General features: G+C 40.2%; 2 protein-coding genes across 3 annotated transcripts in view; both read right to left on the bottom strand.

Moving 5' to 3' along the window:
• Window positions 1-408: 408 nt before the first annotated feature.
• Window positions 409-13393, bottom strand: DCK (deoxycytidine kinase). Its single transcript, XM_075039288.1, has 7 exons — window positions 13205-13393; window positions 11852-11970; window positions 8514-8707; window positions 7570-7717; window positions 5954-6069; window positions 5356-5455; window positions 409-2170 (listed from the first exon to the last, which is right to left on the bottom strand). The coding sequence occupies exons 1-7, from the start codon at window positions 13275-13277 to the stop codon at window positions 2144-2146; spliced, it is 777 nt and encodes a 258-aa protein (XP_074895389.1). The 5' UTR covers window positions 13278-13393; the 3' UTR covers window positions 409-2143.
• A 1089-nt stretch (window positions 13394-14482) lies between these two features.
• The window catches only part of MOB1B (MOB kinase activator 1B), a 49702-nt gene continuing 43115 nt past the window's right edge, over window positions 14483-21069 (bottom strand). For both annotated transcript variants that reach the window (XM_075039274.1, XM_075039263.1), the window contains exon 6: window positions 14483-20901. In XM_075039274.1, coding sequence (XP_074895375.1) covers window positions 20824-20901 — 78 coding nt within the window. In that variant the 3' untranslated portion in view covers window positions 14483-20823. The remainder of the gene's footprint in view (window positions 20902-21069) is intronic.

Below are 21069 nucleotides of genomic sequence, written 5' to 3'. Positions count from 1 at the left end.
GCCCAGCTACTTTCAAAGCCCTGAGAAGCTTGGGGGCCGGTGGGGTGTGTGGTTTGGGTTTGCTGTTGTTTTTTCTCCACAGCAATTAAAAACATTCTAATAATTGGTCATGACTTTGCTCCTTCAAACCCAAACTTGGCAGTCAGAGACATTGTAAAGCTTTCTGGAACGGAATGCAGATAACCTGCCACAGAATTTCTGTGTGCTCTGTGATGGGTTTAAAAAGAAGTCTTTATTAGAACTCAGACTTGTTTACTCCTTGCAATGAGCACTGTCATTCCAATTCCTGTAATTAAATCCACAATTTTGACAGCTGAAACTGCAGGAATAATTGCACTGTTGGTCAGAATAAGTTGTTACTGTTCAGACTGTTGCCAAGAATGTTTTAAAGGCTTCTACTATGTGTTTCAAGTAAATCTGAACTGAATCTTCATCCATTCCACCTCACTTCATTTCTGGAACAAAGATCTTAAAATCTTTCCTTTTACTAGGCAACCTTGAAGTCCAAAACACAACTTTCTACCGTACTATTGCTACATTCCACTATAACATAGATATTATACAAAACACTTCCACTAATCAGTCAGTTATACGTGTGATACATTTTATATAATTCTGTGTCTCTATCCCATAAACTCGTTTCCCACACATGGAAAAAAATCTGAAGCCGGTCATAGTGTTTCAGAAATCTTAGACAACTTGTACACAAAATACACTGAGAATACATAATCTTAAATTAATCCATTGTACCAGTATTATGTACCAGCAATCTACAACGTAATTTCTTTCATGAGACAAAGGAGCCAACACTATTAAGCATTGAAAAAGTCTTTCCAACCACTTTTATTTTTCAGTCAACGGTTAGAGCACGCCAGCACAATTCCAACCACAAAAGAAGAAATTTCATCTCAAATTAGCAGGTAACAGAGGCACCACTGTACACAATAAAATGCTTTACAATAAAATTTTGCATTCAGAAGCCAGCTGTGCAATCATTCAGAAATGTTTAAAGCAGAACAAAGCAGCTCATAAAACACTGTACTTGAGGTGCGTAGCCTGTATAGTTTATATTTTCTGCACCTGAAACAGAAGTGGCTCAGTTAATAAAACAAGATGAACTAGAACAGCAGCTACTCCACAAAGGTCTCCCCTTCTTACTACAACAAGATGAGAAAGGACAGCCTACTTCAAATATTGCAGTATCTTGTATAAGCACCCAGAAGGCCCAGTAAACAAATGGAGAAGCTGGAACAAAAGCAGGAAGCCACCTCTGACATCCGAAACGTGATTAAGGAAAGGTTTAGGAACACGTCATTTACAGATGGAGGCCATTTCCAAAATTTTCTTCTTCCTTTTACGGCATCCATCAAGCAAACGTACTCCTCTACAGGAAAAGAGAACTTATCAACAACAACAAACAGCTCTGTTTTATTAGGAGCTTCAAAAAAAAATTGGAAAGAAAAAAACAACCCAAGCATGCTAGAGAATGGAAAGCCTCTTAATATCCTAGCTTACAGTGCACGATGAAAACAGATGTAAAAACTCATTTGATATCTACAGAATTTCAGCCATATTTGGATTTGTTTCAATTCAGTGTATTGTATTCTGTGAAGAATTTCAACTATCAAAATTGTCAGACGACGTCGTTTTTATACCTTACAATACAAAACTCCATGTTATATTAAAATTCCCTCACCGGCAAAAATGGTTTTTACTTTTTTCTTCCTCAGAACAATGAGACATCCATTACAAATCAATTCCACTAAAAAACCACACAAGAGATCTAAAAAACTACTACCTTCTTTAAAATTAAATAGCTACCGGGCACAAAATAAATTAAAAAATACAATAAAATATTCTAGAAGAACTTACTGGTCTGATTAGAAACAGGCGCAATATTTGGGAACTCTGACAATTCTAGTATCTTCAGAATTTACGTGTGTTACTTAATATAATACTGAACAAACCTACTGATTTCTTTTATAACTTCCCTATTCACAAAGTTTGTTTGTTCCTCACAATTAAATCAACAGGATTGAGTCCTGCCTCTCCAGAGGCCTTCTATAAAAGCAGAAGCTGTACTTCAGACTTTGATCGCACAGATGTTTGGAACAGTTTGACTCTGCCCGCGCTTCAAAGAGGATTATAACGTGCTCAAAAATTCTTTGACCTGCAAAAAGAAACAAATATTGTCAATCAAACTAAGTATTTATCAACAGAAATATACAGCAACTACATTTACCTCTTCATTGCTTTATGCTTTACTACAACGTACAGAAACCGGAAAAATAATCTTAGGCTTGGCTATGCCATTTCTTGTCCATCAAGAATTTTTTCAGTCATGGTACCTGTAATTTAGCACATGCCGTGCCAAGAGAGATGCACTGGAACAATGCTCATTTCTCCCGTGGTCCTAAACTACAGCCCTACATCGCAAATGAATTATCTTAAAAGCAGGTCTAACCTAAACACGAGGAAGATAATGACCGCCTCAAAAGACTGTCATTTGGAAAACATCATGTCACACCCACTACCAGAACAACATTCACATTTGATGTCAGTCAACGACCCAATGCATCTAATTAGTATGTTCCTTTGGATTTGCGGTTGGCAAACAAATAATAAAACAACACCCAGCAAAATCATAGTACTTGAAAAAATGCAATACTGTACAACAATGTCATAAATAGTTCAGCTACTGCTGAACTCCATTTCCAGTATTTAAAGAGTGGCTCAAATGGCTACAGCTACCTAAAAATTAATAGTGAAGTCCTGGCCCACAGAATGTTATCTAGGACCCCGCATTGGAAATCCATGATCCTACACAGAGTACCAAGAGCCAGGACAGCACCTCAAATAATCCATGCAATTGCATGAGAATTGGATCCAAAACAGGCAGCGAGCCAAGCAGTGGGCTAGCAGTACACTTTCAAGTGTGATTATTTAAGACAAAAGCTTAAATTCAGGTCAGTACCAAAGCTTGCAGGAAGACAACGCGCTGCAAACGTGCTTTTTGCCACAGGCATGCGTGCCTTTTTGTTGTGCCTGCTCCACTCCCCCTCCCCAAAAGTAAAAGAGTAATTACTCCCTCCCTTTAAAGCGAAGCAGTAGGAAGAGGTGGCAGCGAGGGCCAGGCCACCTTTTTTAAACCGTAACAACCCAGCGGATACAGGACCCAAGGAATACAGACAGGGCCTAGGCACGCAACTCCTACCTCAGTTTCAAGAGCATCCTAGCAACTACGCTGTGATGCAGTCTGAACTGGGAGCATTTTCCTCTCTGTCCACTCCAGCTAGACTACTGCATAGAAAGGAATCAACAATTCACTGGAGAACATGGTATTATTCTTTTGGCAGAGGCTTTCATACACAGAGCGCATCTGTAAATGTTTTGTCCAAGTTCTTGATGTGAAATGGGAACAGAGCTTGGATCACACTCTCCAACTGTGACCCTTCCCTTCCTAGTTCAGTGCTCAAGGAGGTGGAAAAAACCCAAGAGAGGTCAAATCCCTTCACGTAGAGAAGGGAATGTGTCACAGTGCCAATACTCTAACTTGAAAGGTATCACGAGAAAGCCACCCTCCACTTTAAAAAGTAGCAACAGTAATACTGCAGGATGAACCTTACCACGATTTACACGCTAGGCAAAGTTTTAGGACAGGTCTCTGAAAGCAAGCATCTTAACAGAGAAGAAGGAAGAACACAGGTTTTGGGTCCCCACTGGACGTAAGCATACATTGAAGGTCAAAGCACCCAGCCTCATGAAGAGTGTAGCAGTTCTGGGACTCCACTTAGGAAATGCCAAAAAATAAGGCCAAAACAGGGCGTAGGCTGTTCCCAGATAATGTGACAGCTACACAGGATTAAACTCCTCTAAAATTCCTGTTCAGGTGCCTAAGCTTGGCCTTATCTCATGGTCCAGATGGGAAGCATATTCGCTCCACAGCTGCGATGTCCAGTCATTCCATCAATTAACAAGCTTTAAAAGAGCAAAGACCATGAAGGCTGTTTTTAATCAGGTGAACAGTTCTACTTCACAGCGGATAAACTAAGATCAAAGGACAAACCTGCTTTTCTCTTGAGGTAAACAACTTATTTCCAAAGAGCATAAAAGAGTGTGCATACCATTGCTAAGGTCTGTAACTCGTTGCAACTACTCAAATAGAAGTCAAGTTGTCCTCAGCTGAATCCCATCAAGACTCAAATACCAAACACCTGAGCAGTGAAAATGCTGATGGTTGGACCTAGCTTTAAAGTATATATTACACCTTTTTGTGTTAAGGATTAGATCTTCTCAATGCAAATAGAAACCTCAGCTTGAATTCTTTTTTTTACATTTTTTCCATGCCTTCAAATAAAACTAAAAAATACTTCTGATTTATATTCCGCATTACTTCCTAAACAAAGTAGAAGGCTACATTTGAAAAGCACTCCCTGAAGTTTCAGACCACAGCTTTTGAGCAGGATTTTGAATAACACTTTAATAAAGACAACTGAAGGGAAAAATTTTAATGATAGTGCCAATTTAATAAACAAGACTAAAACTAAGGAGTATTGCAGCAGGCTGCAAGACTGTTCATTATCTGAATGTAACTCCATGACTGAAATATTTTAGAAGGATGGTTATACAGTGAAGTATATTTTTAGAGTAAAGGATCCCTATTTGCATTAGCTATACCACCCTTTGCTGTGACACGCTAACCACAAGAGAGGACAGCCCTTATTCTCTTTCGTTTTGCTAGAAATATCTGCAAAACCTAAACCAGTTTACCATTGGCTCACTGCTTTGGATCAAAATTCAGCTGCAGGTTCAGTAAACTCATCCTTCAATTTTCCGTTGTAATGGTTTTGTACTGTACTTTCACAGTAGCCGGCACCAAAGTTCTTTTATTGACCAACACTGTAGGTTAGACACTTTCACAGCTAACACAAGGAAGACATTACCCCAGACATCCAACTCGGACCTGCGCAGCCTTCTTTCTCTCCCTCAACAGCTACCCTCATCCTCTCCCACCCCCATCACATTTCTTAGCACACCTGCACAATGTTAGAAGCAGGACATAGCAAGTAACAGTTCTTTTAAACAGTTGAGGGTTATTTAAATTAGAAATTTTATTTGCAAACAAAGCTACTAGTGAAAGTCTTCTCCAACAAGCCTGGAATATTTCCTTCCCTTTTATCTTTTTTTTTTTTAATCGAAAATTAATGTAGGAAATAGCATGAAGAAACACAGGTTCTAAGTCTAGTCTGACTTCAAAGAATGCTACACTTTGAGATGCAAGAAGCATCCTGAAGTCATTTTGACATGCTGGCAATAAACCTAAATCATCAGTTTGTTCTGCTTGTGAAATTTTACCTTTTCAGTCATGTGATCATATCTGTCCTTTTTGCCTTTGAAGTCTTCATTAACATCCAACGTTAAAATAGGTATTTCCTGTAGATATTCAAAATCCGTTCTGTATTGGGATAGGAACAAGGAAAATATTACTAGCTAAAAAAAAGTATACATCATTCCAGTCTCTGTCAGCATTTTCATTGTTAAGAATCCCATGAAAAGAACTGCCCGTATAAATTACAGTTATGAACTCTGAATATAAAGCCGCTTGAATTTACAGTGTGGCTCCTAGGATGTATTACTGATTCTTGAACATTCTGTTTCCCCAGCACCTAACATTAAATTCAACTGTGTACTACAATTATTTCAGCTGAATCCTCTGCTATTCAGAGCTCTATGTGAAAAGAACTCAAGGCATGTTGCAGGTCCTAGCAATAATTAACGTGCTGTAAAGCCAGTGCTACTAAGGAAGTATAGACAGAAATATTCCTGGAGTTTAACTTTATCAGTTATAGGAACTGATCATAGGAAAAGCTGAAGTTTCACTGGTGGAAAAAGCATTATGGAACATCCTTACAAAGATTTACCCATCTTTAAGTAACCATTAAACAAACCCTACCGCAGTGTCCTATGCTGAAGCCAACTTTCATGTTTGTAGTGAAGCTTCTCCAGATATTCAATGGGAATTTCTTGCTCTTCATCTCTTCCACGCAAGTAAATCCTATTTAAGCATTTCTAAAGGCAAAAGATATTAAAAAAAAAAAAGGTTGTTTTTACAGACCTACAGAGGAAGTCTAGTTTGCTGAAGGTTTTTTTGCCAACCCTTCCTACTGTGCTCAATATGCCACTCTTTGCCAAAGATGAATATTCAACTTGCTAACTATCTTATGAGCATAGAAACATTATGTCATGTTCAGCTGACAGAGCCCACAGACTACACGCAAAATCAAACAAGGACCCAAGGAAATGCATCACATTATTTCTCCGCTACAAGGAAAGGTCTCAAATAAGCTCTTTATTAAAAGAAGGGGTACCAGCATATTGCATCAAAAGAGCACAGAAATAGCCATTTGACGTGATCAATAGGCATTTCAAAAATCTCATTATCTATTTCTGGCTCTTAGGAACCCAATTTTCAAACGTACTAACTCATTTGTTCCTGTCCTGAACACATCCAAAGCCTCAATAACAAGCCAATCAAAACTGTTTGAAACTGTTGTACTCTTGTAATTTAAATACACGTTCTTGACATAAAGACCAAAAAAAAGCCCTCAGTAGTGAGCCTAGTAAAAAAGCCCTCAGAGAAACTCTAGCATGTTACATTACACAGCTGTTTGCAATAACAAAGTCGAAAGCATGACACTTGGAAGTAAACAAGTATGATGGAAGTGACCTCTAAGTCAATTACTGCAATTAGAGCTCTTCTAAACTGTTAAGTTTTTCTCCTGTTCATGTAAGTTTCATACTCAAAAGATATATTCATTATGTTGTTCTCTCCTTTTAAAAAAATATTAGATGCCCAAAGATCAAAGCATTGTCATAAAGCCTTACATACAGTAGGTGCATTCATCTGGCTTACCTCCATTGCTCCAGCTGAAAGGGCTTCACACACAGCCCTTCCCAAATCAGCAGTGACATTAACTAGAAATTGTTGTATCTATCACAACAATGTAACTAAATTGTTATATCTATCACAGCCATGTTCCTATCGCTATTTTTTACTTCCAGTGGTATTTTCTAGTTTGCTCTTGTCATATGTTCTGTTTTTATAATTAGAAAATCATTATCATCACATTTTATTTAAAAATACACAGGCTACATTTGAAAGAACGTTCTTTTTTTTAATTATTTCCAGACTGTATTAGTCATAACTCAAGTATTATAGTCTTCAGGGAAATACTACAATCTGAACTGAACTATAATCATTAGGACTCTTACAGTGAAAGATAAGAGAGAATTTCTCAACTGTTTTCTTGCTTGAGACATTCAAAGCAATCCCTGAAACAAAGCTGCACTGATACGCAATGACACACAATTGTGACCTTACTGGAGTTGACTGCAAGCATATTATTCTTGTATCATAAAAAAGGTCTAGAATCGTAGTTATACCCTACATTTTTTTAGGAAGAAAAAAACCCAACAACTACGAAAGCATGGACAAAGACCAAATTTCACAGGCAAGCCACAGAATATGTACTCTCATTCTGTGTGCGGTCATAAATTTTTATTCCTCACCTCAGGAGTGGCTCTGAGATAAATGATCCCATCCAGCGCCAGGCTTTGACCAAACTGCTTATTCATCCAGTCATGCCAGTCTTGGTAAATAGTCCATTCAGTTTCATTCATGCAATCAGACTCATATAAATTAGCAGCAAATATATATCTGAGAACACAAAATAGTTACGTAAACAAAAATTAGCTTCAACACAATTATTACTTTGTTTGCCTGAAGTATTGCACAGTAACTAGAAGAGAAGCTAAGCACAGTAATTCTGTCACTTCTTTGATGTATGCTTGGACTAGAAATAAACAGCTGGTATCCCCGTCCTGTAACTATGTCCATTGCAGTTGCCCATAGCAGTGTCCACAAAAAACAGTCACATTTGCAGCTCAGGTACCTGTTCAGAAATAATCTACAAACCACCACTGCTTTGTACACTGTGGTCATTTATTTACAATATATTAGAACACAGTGAACACCTAAGGATTACATGATGGGATTTAGTTATCAAAGCTAACCTTCTGAATCCAGAAACAGAGGGTACAGCAATAAGAAATAGCTAGACCTGTTTCAAGAAGCATAAAAGAAAACAAGACTAAGTGACAAAGAAAGAAATTGCTCTTGACTCTTCTTGATGCCTACACACTTCCCTCTTGTCTTTCAAGGGAAACGTGCATGCACAAATCGTAAAAAAACCTACCCACAAAGAATGAGAAACTACACATAGCTTATCGAGGTTATACAACAAAACTATAAACCCTCAATCCAGTAATTTTACTTTGCTGTCAACAACAAGATAAAGATAACAAACCACTTACTGAGGTTATTGTGATTGAACAGTATGAAAAATTATGACGAAAGGAGGTACAAAACTCAGTCACGCTCTGCTTTTTATTTATTTACGCATTTTACTTAGAAGAATTTTGATCTTTGCTTTAAGGACTTCAGTCCAACGCACCTGTCACTGTAGACGGATCGCTCAAAGAAGACGACAGGATTCCCTGCTTCTTTGAGTTTGCCATCAAGGCACCTGAGCTGAGCCCGGATCCTGCTGAGACATGCATATGTCTGGAACGTGAAAGACCACCTCTCTGGTTTCTCATACATCATCCGAAGCACATTTCCACCACTCTTCTGTGATTCAGTCAGCTCCTGGTTTTAAACAAATACAGTGACCCTTTAAGTTGAGAGGGTGGATGACTGGGGTAAAACAGAATCGCTCTACTACATTAAAGCTGTTCAGCCTTTATGTCAGGTTTACATTTGCATAATTTACCTCTCAACCCTATTTGTAATACAAAGCATAAATACCAGTAATGTTATTCGTCCTATGGCACCAAGCTGAACAAGCAACTCTCTGCAACCTATAATGTCAAAATGCTCAAGTACCAAAACATTTTGAACACTATTTACAAGCTTTAATAAAAGAACAACATCGTATCAGTACAAAAAGTCAACAACATGGTAGAAAAATCAATGCTCCTTTTACTCTGACAAGTGTGGGTTTAAAGTTGGGCTCGTTTTGTTTTTCCATCTATTAATTACAGTTCCTACGGTAACAGCTGCTGATGCAGCATCTTAAGATATGATTATGCTCTCATCTTACCTGGGAAGTTCAGAACAGACTCCACCAAGCCAATGATCTCCCTCAGCACGCGAGCACTGCTCAAACACCTCGAGCCCGCCACTAAAGCTCATGGAAATTGAAAGCTGCGTGGCTCAGTTTTACTAGAAAAAACAGCCTACCAAAGATAACTGCTTCTGTCTGAATCTTTTTGCTACACTAACACCAAATCCAAATATTGACATATTTTCAAAACCTAGAGGTAGAGGTCAACACCTAGACGATACAGTTAAGATTACGGAATTCCAGGTTTCATCCTCAGTAGAAGTGAGCTAACCATACCTACACTAGTAAACCAAACGTGCCCAGCACCACGCTCTGACACTGTGGCCAAGAGGCATGCAAGAGCGATATACACAGCACTGAACTTCCTAAGCCTCCAAAAGGACGTATGTACATGCAGCGGACTTCCAGCAGAGTCCCTGGGCTACCCTACTGCCCAAACCATGCCTGGGAACTGCTTGGAAGAGTCCTAGCTGGCACAGGACAGAAGTCCGCTAGGGACAGGGGACGCAGCCTGGTTCTGGTATCTAGAACATGCCCCCCTACTCTGAAGTCAAGTAGAGAAGATGCAGCTACAGTGACCTTTCATGAGCCACAAGACCCTTATTTATCAGTTTCACCAGTAAAATATAAAAGATATAAAACTGTCCTCCAGAAAAGATTCCAATATCCTTGAGAAACACTATATTAAATAAATAGCACAGTACTAAGCCATCTGAATTATTACAGGCGCAACTTTCGTAAGAACTAGCAATTACAAAAGGACTAAGTCATACCTGTTTCTAGGAACTTCCCAAATCTTTCTTTTTTTTTTTTGGGGTATTGTGGGACAATGAAAGTACCAACTTTAATAAAGACAGAAAAGTGAGTCTGCTTTTTGGTATTAAACTATATTTTTTAAAAAAGCAATCATTAAGATCTCGCATGCTGATAACTTTTCTCAGAAAAGGGAAGGAAAAGGGGTAAAAATAGGCCTGTTGTTTGGGTTGCACAATATTCTTACCAGAAACAAAATAGGTGTGCGGTACTGTGCTGTTTTACAGCAGCTGTTGCTGTTACTGTATGAATTAGCCAACAGCAAGGAGAACATTACAAACTATTGACAATGCACAGAAGACGGTAAGAGATACCTACAGACACATGCACAAACAGCTTAACGCACCGAGTACAGTCTTGTCTTTAGGAACCTTTTTTGAAGTGTTTCCTGACTAATTTTAGGAGTCATATATAATGTCATATTTCTGCAAACCAGCCAAAGCAAAAGGATAAAAGAGCAAATTAGCAAGTCTAACTTCAGGGACAATTATGATGGATTTGCAATTTTATATTAAGCTTACTGGACCTGACTGGGAAGCAGTTAACTTGCTTCATAACAGTCCATACAGTGACATGTTTTGTGTTTGTGGCTAAACCAGCATTAATAACACACCAATGTTTTGGCTATTGCTGAACAGTGCTTGCACAGCATCAAGGCTTTCTCCCTTTCCCACTCTGCCCCCCCAGCAAACAGGCTGGAGTAGACAAGAAGTTGGGAGGGGACACAGCTGGGACAGCTGACCTCAGCCGCCCAAAGGGATATTCCACACCACAGAATGTCACGCTCAGCAATTCAACTCAGGTACTGGAAGAAGGAGGAGGGGAGGGGGTTGTCTTCCAGGGTAGCTGTTGCTCAGAGACTGGCTGGGCACTGGGCTGCTTCTAGGAGATAAGCCATTGCTTTTGCATCGCTCCTTTCTTATCCTCTTCCCTTCGTTTATTAAACTGTCTTTATATCAACCCATAAATTGTCTTGCCTTCTTTCTTCCTATTCTCTTCTCTGCTCTGCTGGGGGGGTGAGCTGGTGTTTCTGTTGGTCTTCAGCTGCTGGCTGGGGTCAACCCATGCCACTAAATTAAAAAAAAAAAATCTTTAACTTGAAGTTCAAGTATCTTAAATTAGATTGTTAGCTTAGCTCTTAAAACTAAGGACTTTAGTCTGGTTTTGTATTTGGATTTACTTGAGTATTGTGAAGAAAGAAAAAAATAAAAGAGAGCTAACACTGGAAAAATGTAGCTGAGGAAAAACTTGAAACAACACACCTCCATTAAAAGTTTACATTTATCTAACCAAAATGCATTGTACTTTTTGCCAGATCTAAAAAGAAAAAAAAAAAATCTTCTACAGTTCATCAAAAACTCTCTACACAGTGATGACTTTGGCCACCAGGTAGCATCTGGATTGCCAACAGAATCACAAGTAGCTGACAGAAAAAACAACACTATAAACGATTTAGCAGCAGTTCATTATTTCCTAGACATTTTAGAGTACACCCTCCAGGACACCTGGACAACCCTCTGCTCTCACCTGGTTAGTTCACAGTTGCTAAAAAGTAACTTCTGCCTAACTTTTTTCCACACCTTGCTTTTATATGTAAAATAGAACAAGCTTTTACCGCTTTTATAATTTACATCCTGATGTTGAATAACAATTCTATAATACACCAAGCAAACTGGAAAACAGGAACTCAAATATTGTGCTAAGAATCAGCAAAAATATTGCTATGATGTACATTTTCTAAAATACCTAGTCTATCAGATATATTGGTTTTCTGAAATTTGAAGAACATTTGACTGGGTTTTTGTTTGTGGTTTTTTTTTTTTAAAGTTTCACCTCTGTTTCCTTTACCATACCTCACAATCCTCTTCAGAGTTTTGCTGAACATTGCACCATCTAGCTACAGGCTCAGGAACAACTTCCCATTCCTCATCAGCTTGTTTGAGGATATTCACAAACGTCGATTTCCCTGCAGCTGCAGAAAAAGCATTCAGGAAGAATGGCAGTCAAAAAACACCAACAGCATCATTATTTAACTACTATACAACTCTGGTTTCAAATCCCATAAACGAGTCTCCCATGTACTTTTGACTTCCTGACAAGCATGAAACAGAGATCATTGTGCACCACAGATCATCAATTAATTGAGCAACTGTGTTTTTCTTTTTTATTTTGTACCGCATGACACCAATAGCCATCTGAACAAAAATCAATAATGACAACAATTCTCAGCCCAGATCTAGTTCTAGAAAGTTACATTTGCAACTAGAACACCAAGTCTTAAATTTTTACAGATGCCTAGTGGTCCAGTCTCAGGCATGAAGTTACAGTCTTCCTAAGGTATTTTAGGAAAAAAGAAAAAAAAAAGCAAGCAGTGACAAAAGAAACATAAAGCAAGTGATGGTTTCTCAAATGAAGATACAAAGATGCATTACTAGTTACTTCCTATATCATGGAAGTCATTAATCTGCCGCCAATTAAAAAAAAGCTCAGGAAATTTTAAGAAGAGATACTTAAACCTGACAGAAGCCAAAATATGTATCAGTAAACAAACTGACACCCTGGCAACTCCTATCCTTCAACTTTAAGCATAGCCCCTTACCAGAAAAAAAAAAAGGAAGAGCATCTCATCATAAACAGCCCATAACTTTTCTGCTCTTTGCAACAGTTGAACAAGCTTCTCTTATTAATTAGTATGAGTATTGAACATTACAAGTTTGACCTGACCGTTTGCATTTACACAAGTGTTTTACACTACAACCGGGAAAGGTGGGGGAAAAGTCCTAACCAGGACTTCCCTACACCTTTAAAAAGGTGAACAAGATAAAAACTGTAATAGAAAGCTTCACAGGCACACGCGCCCCTCCCAGATCTCGCCAATTGTATCGCATTAATTCCTACGGTAAGTATCTAAAGTTATTAACTGGCTTGCTCCCACAATACAACGCGCCCCGCTAACCTAAGGTCCCCCAACCTGACTAAAAAGCCTTTTTTTTTTTTTTTTCGCCGGAAAAAAAGCGAGAAAAACCTTGTGGAAGCGCCCACGCCGCTATGGCGGGAAGAGCCCCCCGGGGCCTGAAAGGGAAGGATGCTCCCGGCCTCAGGCGGGGAGGCCGCAGAACCGAGACCACCTCTTCAGCCTCCTCCTCACACCCCCCCCCCACACACACACACACCGGCCCCGGTAAGGCGACGGGCCCGCCCCTCACCGATGTTGCCCTCGACAGCGATCTTCTTGATCCTGCCGCCCTCCAGCCGCCCGCGCTTGGGAGGGGTGGCCATGGCGGAGAACGAGCGACGGCTCTGCCGGAGGAAAGCGGGGACGACGAGGCCGCCCGCTTAACGGCCGCAACGGAATTAACCGCCGTCCGCCCGTCCCCCCCCCTTCGAATTTGGCGCCCGCGGCACCGCCTACGGGTGGCCGCCAGGGCCAAGAAGGAGAGGAAAGGCGAGGAGAGGCCCTCCGCCTCCCGCCGCCGGCAGGGCGGGCGGTCGAGCCCGGCGCTGCGGAGCCAGGCAGAGCTGCGGAAGGAGATGGCATCGATGGGCGGGCGGCCACCCCTGCCACGAGTTGCTCGGTTCTCGGCCCGAAGGGGAGGCTTCCCCCCCAGCGACGACACGCAGGCGGGACACAGGTGACCCAAAGGCCCTCCTCAACCCCTTTACCTTAAAATTCTTCCAGAAGACTCTCAGAAGTGACACGGAGGTCGGGTTTGAATCAGTGCGTGGCCACTTAGTGGGAGGGTTGTTGCTGAAAAGCCCGCAACAGCCACCGAACCCACGCTCGACCACGCGTTTCCCAAAATACCGTCGCAGCGTAAGACCGTTTCGGTTCCCGAAGGACCGAGTTAAACGGGAAAAATCCTTAAATCAATGAAAGGGGCGCAGGCAGCGAGGCCATTGTGAACCAACACACCCTCCTCTTGCGTAAAACCCCGTACGATGGCCGCAACCAGGGAATGCTGTCCCAGAAATTGTCTTTGCATGGTCCCTCACCCACACCCCCCAAGCCTAGATTTCTGGGGATTGAAGGAAAAACAAGATTTTTAACCACCTTTTCGACCTGAGGGCACAAACCACCTTCCAGCTGCACGCGAGGGATGACTCACGGAGGGACGGGTGCTTGGGAGTTGCGGGTGTGAGAGGAGAAGGCGGAGGAGGATGCGGATGGGAGGGTAGCAAACCTGGAGTGCTGCAGCTGTCGGGGTCACAAGTGGCTTTTAGGAGAAATAAATTTAAAAAATAGAAAAAGGCACCTGTGCTGCCAAGCACCGCCAAAAGCGGAGTCTGTATTTTGTGTGAAGCTGGTGACCTGAAACAGCAGAGCGCTTACGGCTGCGATAGGACGCCCTCCTCGTAGCAAAGCTTTCAAAACCGCCCCGGGGATCGGCACTGAGATGCAGTTAATGCGATAATAAACTTGTTAGCGGACGTCCCACACCGAGCTCCGTCCATACTGGTTAAATTCAGGTCATGAAACAAGGAAATGAAAAGGGTATCAGGTTGTTTTATTGCTATTGTGTCTGCCTGCAATACAAATATTCACAAATTCAGACAAGGCAATTACAAAAATCTAATTTGTATGTGTAATTTGCGTATGTGTACAATATACAGGAAAAAATCTATCTACAAGTAGAAGATAATTTAGAAACAAGTTCAAGAAGGAAATAAAGACAATCATGGTCAAACATAGCTATTTATTTTCTCTTATAAACAGCCTTCAGTTTCTTATTGAAAAAAAACCTAGAATTTAAATATTTTGTCCCATCACATACAACAATCTGTATACATTATTTACAACTCTCAAATAAACATGTTGCAGATTTTCAGACATTCAACTTTTTTTTTTTTTTCATCAAAAGCTGTTCTCATTTAAAACTGAAATACCAATCAAGTGACTACAAACTGAAGCAATATTGGCACAGTTAGCTTACAGTAAGGGTTCTCATCTTGCATTTTCTATTTTACACCGCATTTTCTCCCATACATTTTAGGATTCTAAAGAAGGAGGAAAGGTTAGTGTTGCTTTCATAATATGCTTTTTTTTTTTTTCCTTCAAAAATGGCCTTTTATTGAAACCTCATTCACTTTTATTGCATTCTTCTCTCTCTTCCATTGCACATCAAGGTATGTGCTTCTAGGTACTAAGCAACACAACCACAGCATACCGAAGTAGTAAAACAGCCATGAAAATAAGTGTTCCCTCCGCGACATGTCTCTGAAAAATGTCAGAAGTTGCAAATGTACAAAAATAATGAGTATAGTTTAGTGGCTATAAAAATTAATTTCCCCTAAAAATACAATACTCTATGAACAATTTAGGGAATTGGTTCTTCAAACAAAAACATAATTTGATATTTACCTAGACTGCAATCTTAACCTGGCAAGAGGAAATTGTAAGAAAAGCAGGAAAATAAAAAGGTTTAACCCTTAAAATAACCAACGTCAGTCTCATCTTAAAAGAGAAGATATCCAGGAAAAGATGACAGGCATTCATTAAACTGCTAGTGGTTTTAGTAGTGCAGTTTGGAAAAAAGACAACTGATACATCAGCAGTGAAGGAAACAAGATTCAGTGTAACAGGGAATCTTTCAGTGAAAGAAAAGCAAGAAGTCTGTGTTCGTGCTGCAGCTTTTTAAATAGTCCAACTAAAAGGGGGCGTTTTATATACAGTAATACAGCACTCTGGCAGGTAGGAAGGGGGGAGAGGGTAGCAAGGAAAAGGACAACTATCCAAAAAGGATGAGTTTGTAGTAAAATTGTGTTTGGTGATTCAAGAGAAAGGGGGGTGGGGTGGGGGGGCGAGAAACAGAAAGGAACAATCCGAAAGGTAAGTAACGTCCATAGCAGCAAATAGGTATCCTTACCTGTTAAATGAGTGTCGGGGACACTGGGAGAGTGTTCAGTTCCTAAATACTGAATAAGGACAGTGCTCCTCTATATCTTAAAGTAAAAGCGAAAGTTCAAAGCTCTACATTGCATAGTAAGCAGTAAAAGAAACTTGATACTTGCAGATGGGCCACCTGCCCCTTGAAACCTGTCTTCTCCCTTCAGCTACCATTCAGCTACCTGCAACAGCAGAATGTGGCATTTTTGTTTTCTATTTGCATGATTAACTTGTATCCCTGACTTGAATTTGAAAGGCTTGAAAAACTATTTCTGCGAACATCATGTATCCACACCATCTAAACACTGTCAAGACTGGCAACGGTGGCTGAACTTGATGAACTTAGCAGAGTTTGCCCCATCCTGTCTCGAGGTAGATGACCTCCTGAAGTTACCACCCGAATCACTGACAAGGTCTAATACGCTGGTAGCTGAAAAACACCACAAACCACAGAATTTCAGGACCCTATTACAGTGGAAGGCCTCAGCCAACGCTGGCAGCCCAGCCTGGTTTAAGCCCACCAGCACCTTCTGCTCCCAGTGACAACAAAGCTCAAAGTTTTTGTCTCAAAGTGCTCGTGACACAGAACAGAGTCCGTCTGTAATGTGGGTCTAGAGCAGCGCGGGGTTTGTTCAGGGTTCATTTCTCTGTGTTTTCTTTGGGGAGGGCGAGGGGGTGTCCTCCCCCTTCCTCCCAAGAAATGCACTATTTTATAAACACATTCACTGGATGGAGATTCCATTTGTACAACATGGCAACTTTTGTTTAGCATTTCAATGTGCCCTTACTTCAAGAGTGTAAACACACATCAACATCTGGTCCCACATCTTTTTGAAGAAAAAAACAATTAAAAAGCTGCAAATATAAACAGCATAGGGATACTAAATCCCAAACACTGCATACATATCTTCAATGTTGTTATTTTCAAGTGTTGTATAATTAAACAATGTGTTCATACAGCTGTCAGGCAAATCATGATCTCCAAGCTTTTATTACATGCCTAGAAACTATTCTATAAAAGTGTTTTCTACTGCCAGATACTAAATACAAAAAATACGCTATTCACGCAAGACTATTTTTTTTACATAATACATTCTAATTGGCTGAACTGCAGCAGATGCCTCTGAATTTCTAGAATTGGCTACTTAAAAAAAAAAAAAACCCACAAAAAAAACCCAAAACAAAAACCAACCAAAAAACCAACAACAACAGAAAAAACAACCTTTCAGAGCAGAAGTATGCCAAAAAAGAGAACTACCACACTGATATCACTCCACACAAATCCTCGCTTCTAAATATTTTTCTTTTGAGTTTTGTGCTGGTACATGACACCACACCAGTGAGACAGCTTTAAATCTAACGGAGGATATCTCCTATTTAGCACCTTGGAGCAGGCTTCTGCCATTCTCACTCTCGTGTCTTGCTGCGATGCGACAACAGGAGCTCTAGCACTGGTTAAAAGGCTCCTCTCCAGTAAGCACTATCAGCACAGCGAACATGCACACGCAGCAGCCTGTTGAGCAGCACTGACTCAACTCAGCAAAGAGGTTTTCATTGGAAAGTTTACAGGATTTTTAATATCAAACTGCATCTGCAGCACTCTTCACGCCTCTGTAGCTGGAAATTTTCAGTCATTAAACACTCCTTGGATAGAAGCATGCATAAAAGGCTGTGTGTCTAAGATCACGTTCTTAAATTCAGCTCCCTGCATGAGTGGACTCGGTTTAAAATCATGCAGTTCAAATTTGGGAGTTAAGCTGCTTTTGCATAGTCAGGTGGATGCTGACCACTCCCGTAACACTGAAAAGACGATAGCCTTTTGCGTTTTTCAGTCCTGAGCTAAGAGAGCCCTCTAACCCTGCACCCAAAACTAGCTCTGCCACCCAACTGCTGCCAAAGCAGGCTCACGTAGTCATGTCCACATCAGATGTCAGGTATGCTACTCAGTTAAAAACAATCCTGCAGCTGCAAAGACGTCACAAATGATGCACATGGTCCATAGAAGTACTGCATTCCCAGCTACCTTGTCAATCATACCACACAGCCCATAAAAAGGATAGCACTTACCAAAGGAACGCTTTTTCTCCAACTGTTCAACAGGATGGTACTTGCCCAGTCCAACACATGGGATATTTTGCCCACGGGAGCTCCTTCTTTCTCATCAACCCATTACTCAACTCCAGACAGCAGCATTTAGGTCCTACAGCACCAACTGACTCTTCCACTGGCCAACAGAATTACATGAGGAAATCCAACATTTGCCAGACCAAGTATGTCCTACGAACAGTAGGACTGACGAAAGCATTAGGGTGAATACTGCAGTAACAGGCAACTTGGCAAAGGAAAGGAAATTGTGCTCATGCTTCTTGTTTGCTTTTGGCTCTAATTTTCTTATGCCTTGTGCATATTTTTCCAACCCCCAACTCCCTGAAGAGGTAAGAGACATTGAGTATCTCCCCTCTTTTCCTCCCACATGTGTGTATGTACACGGAAGAGTCAAGATCCTTACCGGCTGGGAAGGGGTAAGACCTTACTCCACCCTTTTTAAACTAAGAGTTTCTTAAAACATTTGAGGGAAAGCTCTCTTTGCATCATCAGCTTGATTCAGTGTGGACTGTGGTAACTCCAATCCAATCCTAACACTCAATGTTAAGAAAAACACAATATAGAAGTCCTTTCCTTGGACATCCACACATTAAGAAAACGTGGTAATTCTGTACGATATAAAAAAAAAAAAAAAAAAAAGCCAGAACATAAGGAAAACTGAAAATTTCACTTGTCCTTTGAGCAGATTATAATGGGCTATGACACTGATCTGCAAAGGAGCCAAACAAATTCTACATTTTCTTGAACTGTAATGAAGCTTTGAATGAAACCAAGGACTGTTTTAATTACAAATGCTAAGCTGCAGGTTGTTCTGCTAGCAGCCTCTGTATCTAACATTAGTGTAGCCAAACCTAAATTCAATGTGAACACCACTGCATGACCATTCTTCACTATGCAACACTCCACATTTCCATTTCTAAATAAAAAAGCAGTGAAACAAGTACAAAATGCCAGTTTATAGCTCAATACCTCAATATTACGTTTTCTCAATTGTTCTCAAGTCTGTTAAGGGGGGCAGGGGAAGAGAGACAGACAGACAGAGACAGAAGAAGGTAACAAAACATTAAATTGCTTCTCCAGGAAGCAGCTGAAACAGACTAGGAAATTTAACTCCATTGAAGATAACACAGGTCTTAAAATAACCTTCAGAATCTTCTGAAATAGGTAATTTTAACTCAGAAGTAGCGATTCTAGTCTCCCAAAAATGAGTGTGCTTAGAAGTTTATTAGCTGGCTATACTAATGGCCACTTACATATTTTGCAGGCTGCTGCACAGTATTTTCCACTTTACTCAGCATTTTCAGTCAAGCAAAGGTGCACAAAACATAACCTCAACTTTTCTGTTGCACGCTAACCTTGGCTTTGCCTGCAAATTTTAGAGGCTCAAGAGTCAGTCTAGCGTACACCAGCCACTTAAACATCTTCATGTTACTCAGGTCTACAAATGGTGGTTTTGCAGAGTCACAATCTATCAAAGCCTGGCAACACTGACCACCTAGTGTACTGTATTTGGCAACTACTGATATCATGAGATAGCACATTGCAGAACCCCATACAGATTTCTTTGAATCCAAAATACAACAGCTTTGACAAGATCCGTAAATGAACAAGAGAGCTAGTCATACGGGCTTCTGCAAATGGGAAACCTGACTGAAACAGTTGCAGCAGAAATTTCCAAGTCGTCATCTGTGGATCATCCCAGAGATTACCTTCTCACAGGTGATTCTCATTTCTGGTTTGAGAAAACACAAGGCTAGAGAGGGAAAGACACCAACCCAGGTGGGGGAAGGCCACATTTTGATTAGGTTTTCTCATGGTCCATGAAACTATATTCCCTCCAAGATGCATTTCCTACCACAGAAAACACTAGCCACCAGAGGTCCTCCACAGAGCCAGGTTTTTTGTTCACAACTTACGAACGTCATTTCACTAGTTATTCTTCAAGCCAGATTTTTCTTAATATTACCCCAATGCATTTTTTTAGATTGAGTATTTTCCCTAACTGTATCTGTGCAAACTAACCGTTCATTTGGCAAATGCTAGGAAACTTAACAGAAGTGACTGACCCAAGTTGATGCTTCCCTGTTAAAAAAATAAAAGCAACTATGAAAAGCCAAAACCAATGGCAAAAGAAATGTAACTACTTGCTAAGCACAGGTTCTTTGTAATTTTGACACCGCCTTCATCATTTCGCTTTAGCAAATAGAACTTCACCATCACTTTTCTTTATAAGAAATATCTAGTTTTGAAAAAATCTATATTAATCTCTAAAAAAATAAGACAAATATTTGTATTAAAAGCTGGAGATCATTGATTTCAGTAAGTTATGGCTTTTTTTAGTGTAAGCATATATATATTTTTCTAAAACAAGTATCAGTAAGTGTCCTGGGTGTTAGTTCATATTTTCTGTTTCCAGCAATGTTCAGTACTGTATGTGCTTTGCACCTCAGAAGTGAGTCTGCCAAGGCACTTAGAGAATGTAAGCAAGTCTTTTAGGGACTTCATGAGAATGGGCTACCACTGACACAATACAAGAACCCATCCACCAGCAGAGTCAATCCCCCAACCAAGCACGTTTCCTTTATAAACACTCAGCACCTGCTAAAATTCCACAATGAATAACAACAATCAAAAAAAAAAAAAAAAAAAAAGCTATTTACCACATGTCACTAACAGGTAAAAGATTTCCCCTAATAAAAGCACAGAAAGTAGATCTTGGCTGCCATTAGTAACAGCACAGGGTTTCGTTTTGTTTTTTAAAAAAACAAATGAACAAAAAACAAATACCACACGCTTGCTTAAAGAAACAAGTGACTTCAAGAAATGTTCTTCCTTTTATCTGTCCTTAGAGGTGAGTTTTTCAATCAGTTCTTGAAGCGGTGCAAGTTCTCTTCTATCAATAAGGTTGAATTCCTGTAACAAGGATGAGCAGAAAAGACATACATACAGAAATTTACATGTGCACCTCAGGTGAGAAGTCTTATTCAGATAGAAATTATTCGGTAGTAGGCTCTTTGAGTCCAGGCTTAGCCACTATAGCATTTTCTGCCTGTCTGCCATTAGCTGAATACCAGTGTTCGA

This window comes from Buteo buteo, chromosome 1, assembly GCF_964188355.1.
Source record: "Buteo buteo chromosome 1, bButBut1.hap1.1, whole genome shotgun sequence".
NCBI classification, from domain to species: domain Eukaryota; kingdom Metazoa; phylum Chordata; class Aves; order Accipitriformes; family Accipitridae; genus Buteo; species Buteo buteo.
The sequence above is the reverse complement of the archived record's forward strand: the minus strand, read 5'-3'. Positions and strand labels throughout refer to the sequence as shown.

What these genes read in the sequence shown, in the direction of transcription:
- DCK (XM_075039288.1), bottom strand. Translation starts at nt 13,277, where the DNA reads ATGGCCACCCCTCCCAAGCGCGGGCGGCTGGAGGGCGGCAGGATCAAG. An exon ending in ATCTCAGAGCCACTCCTGAG is followed by an intron (nt 6,070 to 7,569) that starts GTGAGGAATAAA and finishes TTTTGCCTTTAG; the next exon opens with AAATGCTTAAATAGGATTTA. An exon ending in ATGATCACATGACTGAAAAG is followed by an intron (nt 2,171 to 5,355) that starts GTAAAATTTCAC and finishes TTCTTTTTGCAG; the next exon opens with GTCAAAGAATTTTTGAGCAC.